The sequence below is a fragment of the Tachyglossus aculeatus genome, assembly GCF_015852505.1.
Source record: "Tachyglossus aculeatus isolate mTacAcu1 chromosome 12 unlocalized genomic scaffold, mTacAcu1.pri SUPER_6_unloc_3, whole genome shotgun sequence".
NCBI lineage: Eukaryota > Metazoa > Chordata > Mammalia > Monotremata > Tachyglossidae > Tachyglossus > Tachyglossus aculeatus.
Window position 1 is genome coordinate 5,968,045 of NW_024044830.1, and position 13,075 is coordinate 5,981,119.

General features: G+C 47.5%; 1 protein-coding gene across 1 annotated transcript; it reads right to left on the reverse strand.

Annotated features, from left to right (window-relative positions):
- Nucleotides 1–6,032: 6,032 nt before the first annotated feature.
- Nucleotides 6,033–12,274, reverse strand: LOC119921598 (olfactory receptor 14A16-like). The gene is given in 4 exon segments (XM_038741713.1): nucleotides 6,033–6,084; nucleotides 6,318–6,708; nucleotides 11,289–11,608; nucleotides 11,610–12,274. Coding segments are annotated over 4 exon segments (1,428 nt in total).
- Nucleotides 12,275–13,075: the final 801 nt, after the last annotated feature.

The following is a 13,075-nucleotide window of genomic DNA, read 5'->3' on the forward strand; positions in this document are numbered from 1 at the left end:
CCTTGGTCTAAATCCCTGCTCTGCCACTTACTTGCTGGGCGACCTCGTGCAAATCATTTAACTTTTGTGTTCCTCGGTTTCCTCATCTGTAAAATGGGATATAAAACGAAAAGCCCCATGTGGGAAAAGGACAGTGTCCAATCTGATTTTATCATATCTATCCCAGCACTGATTATGGTCCTTGGCACATGGTAAGCACTTAACAAATACCACAATTATTATTATTAAGAAGGAACAGGAATATTCCTGTTATATCTTGGGTTTATATTGAAATTTCCCTTTCCTGCCCTTACCTTTCCCCTGCTCCTTTCCGGAGTCACCGGGCCTGTTCTGGTCTGGGGAGCATCGACCTCTGCTGAGGGAGAGTCTCACTCCATCTCGTCGGCCTTGGGCGCTGGTGGGGGTTACAGAAAGATCTGGGTGAGGTGAGGGGTCTGTCAAGATCCTCCCTCCTCTTCTCGGCTCTCTGGATGGCTGCGCCGTCACCTCAGAAGACGGCCCAATTATTTCCTGGAGGATTCCCGGTGTGACGACGGGGCCGGGGCTCCGCTGGCACAGCTGACCATCCGGGAATCTCGGAAGGCCGGGATCGTGGGCTTCCTGTGGTCCCGGCCCTCACAATCTAAATAACTGTCCAGTCCGATGTGGTTCCCACTTTGGAATTTCTTCCTAGTCAACGGATTAATCATCATTCCCTTTCCGGAATTAATAAAAACCCTGGAGATTCGAACCTCATTTCATGCCAGGAATTAGGACCATCTGAATATCGTGAATATCGTGAAATCCCTAGTGAACTTGAGACCGTCGATACACCAGAAAGACTTGGATTTTTGTGAAGGCTTATTTAGAAAACAAGAATTACTCTCTGATTTAGAGAAGCTATAAAGACCACCCATCCATTATTTGTTCCTGTGGACTGCAACCTCACATTTGGATGGTTGCCTTTTGTGTCCGGGCGATGACCCCAGTGTTCTGGGGCACCGTCCACGCGTTATTGTACCTGGGAAACGGCAATGTTTGCCTACTTCTTTATAAAGGACCTTTCATTATCGTTTGACCGAAGGCTCTCCATCACCTCGCCCCCTCCTGCCTCACCTCCCTTCTCTCCTTCTTCAGCCCAGCCTGCACCCTCCGCTCCTCTGCCGCTAATCTCCTCACCGTGCCTCGTTCTCGCCTGTTCCGCCGTCTACTCCCGGCCCACATCATCCCCCTGGCCTGGAATGCCCTCCCTCTGCCCATCTGCCAAGCTAGCTCTCTTCCTCCCTTCGGGGCCCTACTGAGAGCTCACCTCCTCCAGGAGTCCGTCCCAGACTGAGCCCCCTCCTTCCTCTCCCCCTCGTCCTCCTCTCCATCCCCCCCGTCTTGTCTCCTTCCCTTCCCCACAGCACCTGTATATATGTATATATGTTTGTACATATTTATTACTCTATTTATTTATTTATTTATTTTACTTGTACATATCTATTCTATTTATTTTATTTTGTTAATATGTTGGGTTTTTTTCTCTGTCTACCCCTTCTAGACTGCGAGCCCACAGTTGGGTAGGGACTGTCTCTATATGTTGCCAGCTTTTACTTCCCAAGCGCTTAGTACAGTGCTCTGCACAAAGTAAGCGCTCAATAAATACGATTGATTGATTGATATCTCAGCCGAAGCAGCGTGGCCTAATGGAAAGAGTCCAGACCTGAGAGTCACAGGACCTGGATTGTAATTTCAGCTTCACCCTTGGTCTTCTGTGTGACTTTGGGCAAATCACTTCACTTCCCTGTTCCTCATTCCCCTCCTCTGGAAAATGGGAATTCAATACATGTTTTCCCTTTTACTGTGAGCCTCATGTAGGATCTGATTATTTTGTATTTATCCCAGTGCTTAATATAGAGCTTGGCACATGGTAAGCACTTAACAAATATCATTTTTAAAAATGGGGCGAGGGTAAAGGAGGGAAGCAGAAAATTGTTGGAGAAATGAAATCTAAGTGGGCTGCACTGCTCATGGGCCTTGTTCTACAGAACAGCGGTAGAGAAGGGGAAGGGTACTGTATGTCCTCCCAGAACTTTACTGCAGACTCTAGTGGCAAGCAGGACCATAAGTCATTTTAGAAAGATCTGGTACAATACCCATTTTAGGAGGCAACAAGGGGTGGCCATTTTGGGAGTAGTAGCAATCAGTCAATCAATCATAGTTATTTAGTGCTTACTATGTGCAAGACAATGTACTGAGCATTTGAGAGAATACAATGTAACAGAGTTGGCAGATATGGTCCATGTCCACAGAGAGCTTACAGTCTAAAGAGAGAGACAGACATTAATATCAATATAAATGACAGATATGGGCACATGTGGTGTGGGGCAGAGGGTGGAGTGAATAAAGGGTGCACACCCAACTGCAAGGGTGATGCAGAAGGGGGTGGGAGAAGAGGGCTTAATCAGGGAAAGCCTCTTGGAGGAGATGAGCCTTCAATATGGCTTTGAAGGTGGGGAGAGTAACTGTTGGACGCGAAGAGGGAGGGTGTTCCAGGCCAGAGACAGTACAGAGGCAAGGGGTAGAAAGGGGGTCGAGGGGTGGAGGTATAGTGAGTAGCATTAGAGGAGCAGAATGTATGGGTTGCATCTTCGTGAAAAACAGGGTGATTTAGAAAGGATTATTTGACTCTTGAGAAATGGGTCTTAGATCAAAACGTTTATCAGAGCGACCTTCATGTCCCTGTTTATCAGGACCATCCTCCCACTCCCCGCAGCCTCCCTAGGGCAGCCTACATGTCCCTGTTCCTTAGACTGTAGGTGAGTGGGTTCAGGGCGGGAGGCAGCACAGAGAAGAACACGGACACCAGCAGGTCCAGGGTCGAGAAGGAGTCTGACACAGGCTTGAGGTAAGCAAAGGCTCCGGTTGGGAGAAAAACGGTGACGACGGCGAGGTGGGGCAGGCAGGTGGAGAAGGCTTTGGCCCGACTCTCGGTGGACGGGACCCTCATCACGGCCCAGAAGATGTGGACGTAGGAGACGACGATGGAGATGGAGGAGATGAAACCAAAGCTGATGCCCACAGCCACGCTGCATGCGACAACGTGCTTTTCTGACCTGGAGATATTCAGTAAGGAGGGGACGTCGCAAAAGAAATGCTGGATCACGGTGAACTCACAGAAGAAGCTTAATGTGAACGTTCAGGCTGACTACATCGCTCCAAAAAGCCCTCCGTTGAGCCAGGAGATGGCGGTCATCTTTCCGAAGTCCCCTGGGTCCATGATGTTGTCGTAGCGCAGATGGCGGTGGAGCGGTCGTAGAACATCGCCGTGAGGACAGACAGCTCTGAAGCAGCAAACAGATCCACCAAAAAGACCTGGGCCAGACAGCTTCTGAAATAGATGGATCTGTTGTTGATCAGGAAGTTGTGGATGGATTTTAGGGCGGTGATGGAGATGTAGCAGATGTCGAGGACGGATAGGTGCCTGAGGAAGAAGTACATGGGGGTGTTAAGGGGCCGTTCGAGGGTGGTGACGGTGTCGATGAGGAGATTCCCTGACAGGGCAGCCAGGTAGGCCAGAAGGAACATGTGCAAGCTGCAGCTTCTGTACCTCCGAGAATCCCAGCAGAAGGAAAGTCCCTCACTGCCTTGTCGTTGGCCTTATAGTCTGAGAACTGCCTGAGGATACCAAGAAAGCAATGGAATATCACTCCGAGAAAAACATAAACAAGTGAAAATGTTAGGTTGCACCAGATCTCTCAGATCTCTCTTTCTCCTGCCTCTGGCTTGGAATGAAGACAAGCATTCAAAGCGATTATTCTTCCTAGGACGTTCCATGTTCTTAAATGTTTGTGAGGACTGAGACTCTGCAACTCCTTTTATTTATCTATTCGCACTAGGCTATCTGCCCTGGAATGCCCTCTCCCTTCATGTCTGTCGGACCACTACTCTCAGAAGAGAAGTCATTTAAATTCTCTTTTTTAAATGGTACTTGTTAAGCGCTTACTATATGCCAAGCACTGTTCTAAGCACTGGGGTAGATCCAAGCTTCACAGGTTCAACAGAGTCCTTGTCCTACTTGGGGCTCACAGTCTTAATCCCCATTTTACAGGTGAGGTAACTGAGGCAAAGAGAACTGAGGTGTCTGGCCCAGTATAACACAGCAGACAAGTGGCAGAGCCGGGATTAGAATCTAGATCCTCTGACTCCCTGGCCTAGGCTCTATCCACGCACCAAGTGGCTGAAGGAAGCCGGCCCTGGTTCTGACCTATGACCTTACTTAGTCAGTTAACATCGATTGCATCTGTGGGTCAAAACAAAAGCACTTCCACGTTGGCTCTAAAGGCTTCCCTTCCCTGTTCTTCAGACTCACCGGGACAGTCCGGGAGGATAGGAGGGTCCTCTCTCTGTTGGCCTCTGCTGGTCTCTGCTGGTCTCGGCTAGTCTCGGCTGGTCTTGGCTGGTGTCGGTTGGTCTCGGTTGCCCTGGGCCCAACATGCCTCCTATCTGATACTCCTGGCTGATTCCAGAATGCTCTGGTGCAGGTACCAAGTATTTCCGCTCCATCTGCCCTCCCTCACAGAGGCTGAACCACTCTGCCATCGAGCCTGGCTCTGTGGAGAGAAGGAGGGGTCCCTCTGGGAGGGCCTGCTCTGAGTTCCTCTCAGGGGTTGCTCCATAGAAACCCAGCCAGTGTGTGGAGAAACAGTGTGACCTGGTGGATAGAGCATGGGTTCTAATACCAACTCAGCAAGCTGTCTGCTCAAGGAGCAAGTCACTTCACTTCTCCGTGCCTCAGTTCCCTCAACTCTAAAATGGGGATTAAGACTTTGAATCGCATTTAGGACGATTTGCTTGTATCCGTCCTAGCACTTAGTAAAGTGCCTAGCACATAGTAGGCAATTAACAAATACTAAAACATTATCATTACCACTATCTTCCCAGACTAAGGTCCCCTTTTGGTCAGCTCCCCTCACCTCCCTGTCGCCCCAACTCGGTCCCATTGCTCTACCCCTAGGCCCACAACACTTGTGTGTGTATGTACATATTTATAATTCTATTCATTTAAATTAATGCCTGTTTATTTGTTTTGATGTCTGTCTCCCCCCTTCTAGACTGTAAGCCCTGAGAAGGCAGGAATTGTCTCTCTTTCATACTGAATTGTACTTTCCAAACTCTTAGTACAGTGCTCTGCACAGCTTAAGCGCTCAATAAATATGATTGAATGAATAAATGAGTGTCATTATTCTTATTCATCCCAGCTCCACCACCTGTCTGCTGAGTGACTTGACATCTATCATTATTCTCTTTTTCAGTGGTATTTGTTTAACAGTTACTATCTGCCAGGCAGTGTACTAAGCTCTGGGGTAGGCACAAGGTAATCACGATGGACACAGTTCCTTTCCCATATGGGACTCACGCTCATAATCCCCATTTTACAGATGAGGCAACTGAGACACAGAGAAGTGAAGTGACTTTCCCAAGGTCGCACAGCAAAGTGGCAAATCAGCCCTTGTAATTCCCAGTACTGAGCACCTAATTACCATTAAAAAAACTTAAGGTTATAGTCTTTTCTTCTAGATCCTGCTTTCCTCCTGGACAATTATGACCCAGGATCTTTTCTACCTGGTGCTCTAATGGGCCTCTGATTGTGGTTCATTTCCTGTAACAATGATTTTTGGGTAATCCTCCTCCTCTACACCCCTACCCCTTTGGTCATGGCTTCCCCGTCTTTGTGAGATCACCACCAGCCTCACAGTCGCCTCTCACCATCCTCTGACCACTCCACCCTTGGTTTCCGAAATCTACCTAATTCTTCTCTGCCCATTGTCCTTCTCCACCTTCTTTGTCTACCCCATCGTCCCCTCTGAGCTTTGCAACTTCCTGTTCCCAAGCACTGTGGGGATTGGGATGGCAATCAATCAATCAATCAGTCAATCAATTTTTATTGAGCGCTTACTGTTTGCAGAGCCCTGTACTGAGCATCTGAGTGAGTACAATACAACGGAGTTGGTAGATACTTGTCCTGAAGTAGCTTACAGTCTACAGGGCGAGACAGATATTAAGGTAGATCAGGAGTAGGAGAAATAGTAGAGCACGAGTATTTGTATGAGTACCGTGGGGCTGGGGTGAGTATCAGAGTGCTTAAGGGGTACACAGACAATTTCAGAATCGAAGCAGAGGGGAGAGCAGACAAGAGAAATGGGTTTCAGCCACAAAGTTTCCTCAAGGTGGCCTTCACGTCCCTGTTCCTCAAGCTGTAGATAAGGGGGTTCAGTGTTGGGGGCACCACGGTGTAGAACACGGACACCAGCAGGTCCAGAGTCGAGGGGGAGTCTGGCACGTGTTTGAGGTACGGGAAGCTTCCGGTCGAGAGAAAAACAGTGACCACGGCGAGGTGGGGCAGGCAGGTGGAGAAGGCTTTGGCCTGACTATCATTGGACGGGAACCTCAGCACGGCTGAGAAGATGAGGATGTAGAAGACGACGATGGAGACAAAACCAAAGCCAATACCCATATCCACGCTGACGTCAACGACAACAAGCGTTTCCGAACAGGAGATCTTCAGTAAGGAAGGGACATCGCAGAAGACCTGCTGGATCACGTTGGACTCACAGAAGCTTAATATGAACGTCCCGGCTGAATACATTGCCCCGAAAAGCCCTCCGCTAAGCCAGGAGACGGCGGCCAACTTTCCACAGGCCTCTCGTTCCATGATGCTGTTGAAGCGCAGAGGGCAGCAGATGGCTGCGTAGCAGTCGTAGGACATCACCGTGAGGACGAACAGTTCTGAAGCAGCAAACAGAACCACCAAAAAGACCTGGGCCGCATAGCTTCTGAAATACATGGATCTGTTGTTGATCAGAGAGTTGAGGATGGATTTGGGGACGGTGACGGAGATGTAGCAGACGTCAAGGACGGAAGGGTTCCGGAGGGAGAAGTACATGGGGGTGTGGAGGTGCCGGTCGAGGGCGGTGACAGTGACGATGAGGAGATTCCCGCTCAGGGCCGCCAGGTAGACCAGGAGGAACAACGCGGAATGGATAAACTGCAGCTCTCGGACCTCTCAGAAACCCAGCAGGAGGAATTCCCTCCCAACTGTGATTGGCCATGCGGTCTGTGGACTGCCTGAGGGTGTCTCTCCTAGAAAAACATAAGAAAAGTGAAATTGTTAGGTTGCATCGGACTTCTCAGATTCCTCTTTCTTCTGCCTCTGGCCTGGAATGAAGACAAGCATTCAAATCATTTTATTCTCCCGGGAACGTTCCCTGTTCTTTAATGTTTGAGAGGATTGAAATAGTGCAGCTCCTCTTATTTATCTAGTCACACTAGCCTATCTGCCCTGGAACGCCCTCTCCCTTCATATTTGACAGACCACCACTGTCCTCTCCCAAATACACACAAAGGTAAACACGAAGCGGCAGAGTGACATAAAGACAGGCAGACACAGAAAATCAGAGATAGGGAGACAGAAGCACAGAGAGTAAATAAAATTCAGTGAGCTACCTAGACCAAGAGAGACAGTTTTGATTATAGCTCTGCCACTAGCTTGCAATGTGACCTGCTGTGAGACCTTTGGCCAGTCACATAGCTTCTCTGGCCTCAGTTCCTTCATTTGCAAGTATTTAATAGTTACCTTTTCTTCCTGCTACATAAACTGCGAGCCCCAGGTGGGAGAGAGTCTATGTCCAATCTGACCACGTGGAACTCACATTCTCGATCCTCATTTTACAGTGGTGGTAACTCAGGTAAAGAGAAGTGAAGTGACTTGCCCAAGGTTACACAGCAGAGAGGTGGCAGAGAAGTAACCTGGCTTAGTGGAAAGAGCACGGGCTTGGGCGTCAGAAGACCTGGGTTCTAATCCCGCCTCCGCCACTTGTCTGCCACTTGTCTGCTATGTGACCTTGGGCAAGCCACTTAACTTCTTTGTGCCTCAATTGCCTCATCTTGTAAAATGGGGATTGAACAGTGAGCCCCACGTGGGACAACCTGATTACCTTGTATCTACCCCAGTGCTTAGAACAGTGATTGGCATATAGCAAGCGCTTAACAGATACCATTATTATTATCATCTTGTATCTCCCCCAGTGCTTAGAACAATACTAGACACATACTAAGTGCTTAACAAGTATCAAAAAATCCGGTTCTCCATTCTACTTTGAGTGTTAGCTCCATGTGGGACGTGGGCTATGGTCAATCATGTATCAACTCCATCACTAAGAGCAGTTCCAGCATTCAAGACAGTGCCTGGCACATAGTAAGCATATAACCAATACCATAATTATTATTATTGTATTACTATTACAGGACACACACTATATGCTTAACAAGTACCTTTAAAAGAACACCTGTTCTCCCTCCAATTTAGACTGTGAGCCCCATGTTGGACATGGACTCTGTTCAATCTTGTTTCGAGCCCAGAGCCTAGCACTGTACGTGGAATATAGCAAACGCTTGTCAAGCTAGAGGAAGACAAGGATCAGGTAGGAACTCACATGAACAATGAAACAGCTGAAGGTCACTGAAATGGATTTCCTGACGCACGTTGGCACATACCAATGGATGGAAATAGGCGATTTCTCATCATATTTCTCCCAGAGTTAAAAGCCTCCCCTTTAAGCTGTTCAGCCCCTCCATCTCTAGATGTCAAGCTCGTTGTGTTCGGGGAGCTTATCTCCCAACTTTGTTATACTGCACTCTCCAGGGCGCTTAATACACAGCTCTACATACAGGAAGCATCCCGAAAATACCACTGATGGATTAATTAAAGTCTGTCACCCCCTTCTGGACTGCATGCTCATTATGACCAGAAAACATATCTCCCAACTCTGTACTCTCCCAAGCGCTTAGTCCAGTGCTCTGAACACAGGAAGCTCTCAATAAATCCTATTGATTAATTGCTGCCCGCGCCCGGGAGGAGACATCACTCTTGTGGAGGAGTTCCCGAAAGATGGTGTCTTTCACATTCTGCACTTCTCTCGAGCAGCAATTTATAATCCTTCCCACGTGGCCTTTCTGTTCCCTTTGGAGAAAGTAGGATTCCTCTTTAGTTCTGAGGGACCTCGTGACTGAAAACCCCCAGAACATACGGACCTGTCAAATACGATTGAATGAGTGAATAAGTGAATCTTCCTGGCTTCCCCACGAGGATAATCAAGCTACTCTCAACCCCACAGCACTTTATATTTATAAATTATGAATTGTATTTCGTAAATTATTTATTTATATTAGTGTCTGTCTCCCTCTCTAGACTTTTCGCTTCTTGTGGGTAGGGAAGGTGTCTACCAACTCTGTTATACAGCAATGAAAATAATAACAGTTGTAGTAATAATAATAATGGTATTTGTTGAGCACTTATTATGTGCCAAGAACTGTACTAAGTGCTGGGGTGGATACAAACAAATTGGGTTGAAGCAGTCCCTGTACCACGTGGAACTCACATTCTCGATCCTCATTTTACAGTGGTGGTAACTCAGGTAAAGAGAAGTGAAGTGACTTGCCCAAGGTTACACAGCAGAGAGGTGGCAGAGACAGGATTAAAACACATAAACCCAGGCCCATGCTCGATACACTATACCCTGCTGCTGCTCTCGCATACTGTACACTCTCACAGGCTCAGTACAGTGCTCTGAACACACTAAGCGCTCACTAAACACCATTTATGGTGATGATTGATGATTGAGAAGGCTGGTATGATTTATTTTTACCAGTACCATCTCCGCATACAGTCTTAGATGTCTTCTCATAGGCTACTTTTCTGTCAACTGTAATCATTTTTGTCATCAAAGTTCTCTTTTTGATTCCCTCCTAATGACCTAGTACCCCCCCCCCTTAACCAACTCTTGCTTCTCTCTGTCTGTGTTTTTGTCTTCTTATTCACTGAAGATAATAATAATAATAATAATAATAATAACAATAATAATTACTATTACTATTATTATTATTATTATTATTGTGGCACTTGTTGTGCACTTACTATATGCCAAGAACTGTATAAGCACTGGGGGTAGTCACTAGCTAATCAGGTTGGACACAGCCTCCGTCTCATATGGGGCTCAAAGTCTTCATCCTCATTTTACAGATGGGGAAACTGAACCACAGAGAAGTGATTTGACCAAAGTCAAGAGAAGTGACTTGACCGAAATCACAGAGCAGGCAAGTGGCTGGAGAGGGGATTAGAACCCAGGTCCTCTGACTCCCAGGCCCGCTAAGCTATTCTGCTTCTCCATTTGGTGAGCACTACCAGAGGAATTACCTAAGCCCTTGGAGAAAACACTAGGCTTGTTAAACAAGATCTCTATCTCAAGAGGCTGGTAATCTTGTTGGGGTGGCAGACATTCAAGTGAAATAAAGACAGGAAGCACAGAGTGTAAGGATTTTGACATAAGTGCTATGGGGCGGGAGTGGGGTAAGTATCCATTTCTTGGGGGTAAATACTTAAGGGTCCAGGCAACCCAGAAGAGACGGTGAGTAAATAGGGTAGGTGGAGGCGGGGGAAAACCACATACCCCAACCACCCCAAGTACGACATCACAATATTACTAAGCACTGGGAATCAATTCTGAGAGAGCAGCTGGAATGTAGAGAGAAGGAGGCCAGGCACTTAATGTTAAAATATTGCATGGAAAGTCATCCGGGACCATGTTAGTCAATCAATCAATCAGTAGTATTTATTGAGTACTTACCGTGAGCAGAACGCTGTACTAAGCGCTTGGGACATTACAATATAACATAGTCGGTAGATGCATTCCCTGCCCACAGGGAGCTTATGGACTCTGCACATAGCATGCACTTAACCAATACCATCATTATTAGTGAGGGAGAGAGAAATGAATACAAGTAAATAAATTATGGATATGGACATAAATGCTGTGGGGCTGAGGAAGGGGTGAATAAAGGGAGAAAATCCAAGTGCAAAGGTGACGTGGAAGGGAGTGGGAGCAGAGGAAATGAAGGCTTGGTCAGGGAAGGCCTCTTGGAAGAGATTTGCCTTCAATAAGGCTGTGAAAGTGGGGAGAATGATCTGGAGTGGACCTCAGATGGATTAGCTGAAAACAGAATGTCTTATGATTCTGGATAAATAGAAATTTAGTCAGGGAAGGATTTGAAATCTGGAAAGTCAAGGGAAGGGAGACAGGGTAGCAAAGAGTATTCAAGACCATTAGCTCCTTGTGGGAGGGGAACGACTTTGCCAGTTTTGATGTGTTGGACCCTCCCAATCGCTTACTACAGTGCACTGCATAGAGTAAGCGCTCCAGAAATACCCCTGATTGACTGATCACAAGGGAGGGAGAAACTACAACACTTAGTACAGTGCAGTTTGCAACAAGTGAGTTTGCAAACATTCTGGGGATAAATGTCGGTCAAAAAGAGGGGATCATTATTCTGGAGGAATGTATGCCCCTGCAGGACCCTCCCGAGGGCGGCCTTCAAGTCCCGGTTCCTCAGGCTGTAGATGAGGGGGTTCAGGGCGAGGGGCACCGTGCTGTACAGCATGTACACCAGCAGGTCCAGGGTCGTGGGGGAGTCTGACACGGGCTTGAGATAGGCAACGGCTCCAATCGAGAAGATTGTGGCAACGACGAGGTGGGGCAGGCAGGTGGAGAAGGCTTTGGCCCGGCCCTCGGCGGCCTGCATTCTCAGCACGGAAAATGTGCACGTATGAGACAAAGATGAAAATGAAGGAGGTGAAAGCCAAGCTAAATGCAGTGGCCACGCTGACATCGATGACAACGTGAGTTTCAGAACAGGAGATCTTCAGTAAGGAGGGGATGTCGCAGAAGGACTGCTGGATCAAGGTAGAGCCACAGAAGCTCATTGTCAATGTCCCTGCTGTGTACATTGCCCCGAACAGGCCCCCGCTGAGCCACGAAGCCGTGAACATCTTCCCACAGGCCCATCGGTCCATGATGACCTTGTAGCAGAGGGAGTGGCAGATGTCCGCGTAACAGCCATAGGAAATCGCCCTGAGGAGGGACAACTCCGAAAAAGCAAACGAAATCACAAAAATGACCTGGGCCACGCAACCCCATAGAGAGATGGCGCTGCCATTGATCAGGGAGTTGTGGGTGGACTTGGGAACGGTGACAGAGACGAGGCAGAGGTCGAGGACGGACAGGTTCCTGAGGAAGAAGTACATGGGGGTGTGGAGGCGCCGGTCGAGGGCGTTGATGGCGACGATGAGGAGATTCCCCATCAGAGCCACCAGGTAAACCAGGAGGAACAGCGCTGCGTGGACCAGCTGCAGCTCCAGGACCTCCGAGAATCTCAGCACGAAGAATTCTCTCACTTTGGTGGTGTTTCCCATTTTCATGGATCATCTGTGGATTTCCCACAGAGGAGGAACACGTTTACAGGAAGGAATCTGAAAATCCCCATTTTTATTTTCAACCCTCAGCCTCCCTCTGTTTTGGCTTCTAGGTCTGCATTTTCACGTTCACAGAGACTCGGGTTGGGAAGGCAATGGCTTTGGAGAAATGATAATGGGTCTGGGGTCCTAATAAACCACCCACCCACCCCTTTCTCTCTCTCTCTCTCTCTCTCTCTCTCTCTCTCTCTCTCTCTCACACACACACACACACACACACACACACACACACTTTACAAAGATATTTTTATATTGTCTACCAACTCTGTTCTACAATACTCTCCCAATTCCGTTCTATTTAACTCTCCCAAGTATTTAGTTCCGTGCTCTGCACACAATAAGTGCTCAATAAATACCTTTGATTAATTGATCATGTCTGCAAACACCTTTTTTGTATGTGTCATAATGACATCCTGATATTATTATTCAATCATATTTATCGAGTGCTTACTGTGTTCAGAGTACTGTATTAAGCACTTGGAAAGTACAATTCAGCAACAGAGACAATCCCTTCCTACACCGGGCTCACAGTCTAGAAATAATAATAATAATGATAATAATACTAGTGGCATTTATTAAGTGCTTACTATGTGCAAAACACTGTTCTAAGCGCTGGGGTGGTTACAAGGTGATCAGGTTGTTCCACTGGGGGCTCACAGTCTTAATCCCCATATTATAGTGAGGTAACCGAGGCACAGAGAAGTTAAATGACTTGCCCAAAGTCACACAGCTGACAATTGGCGGAGC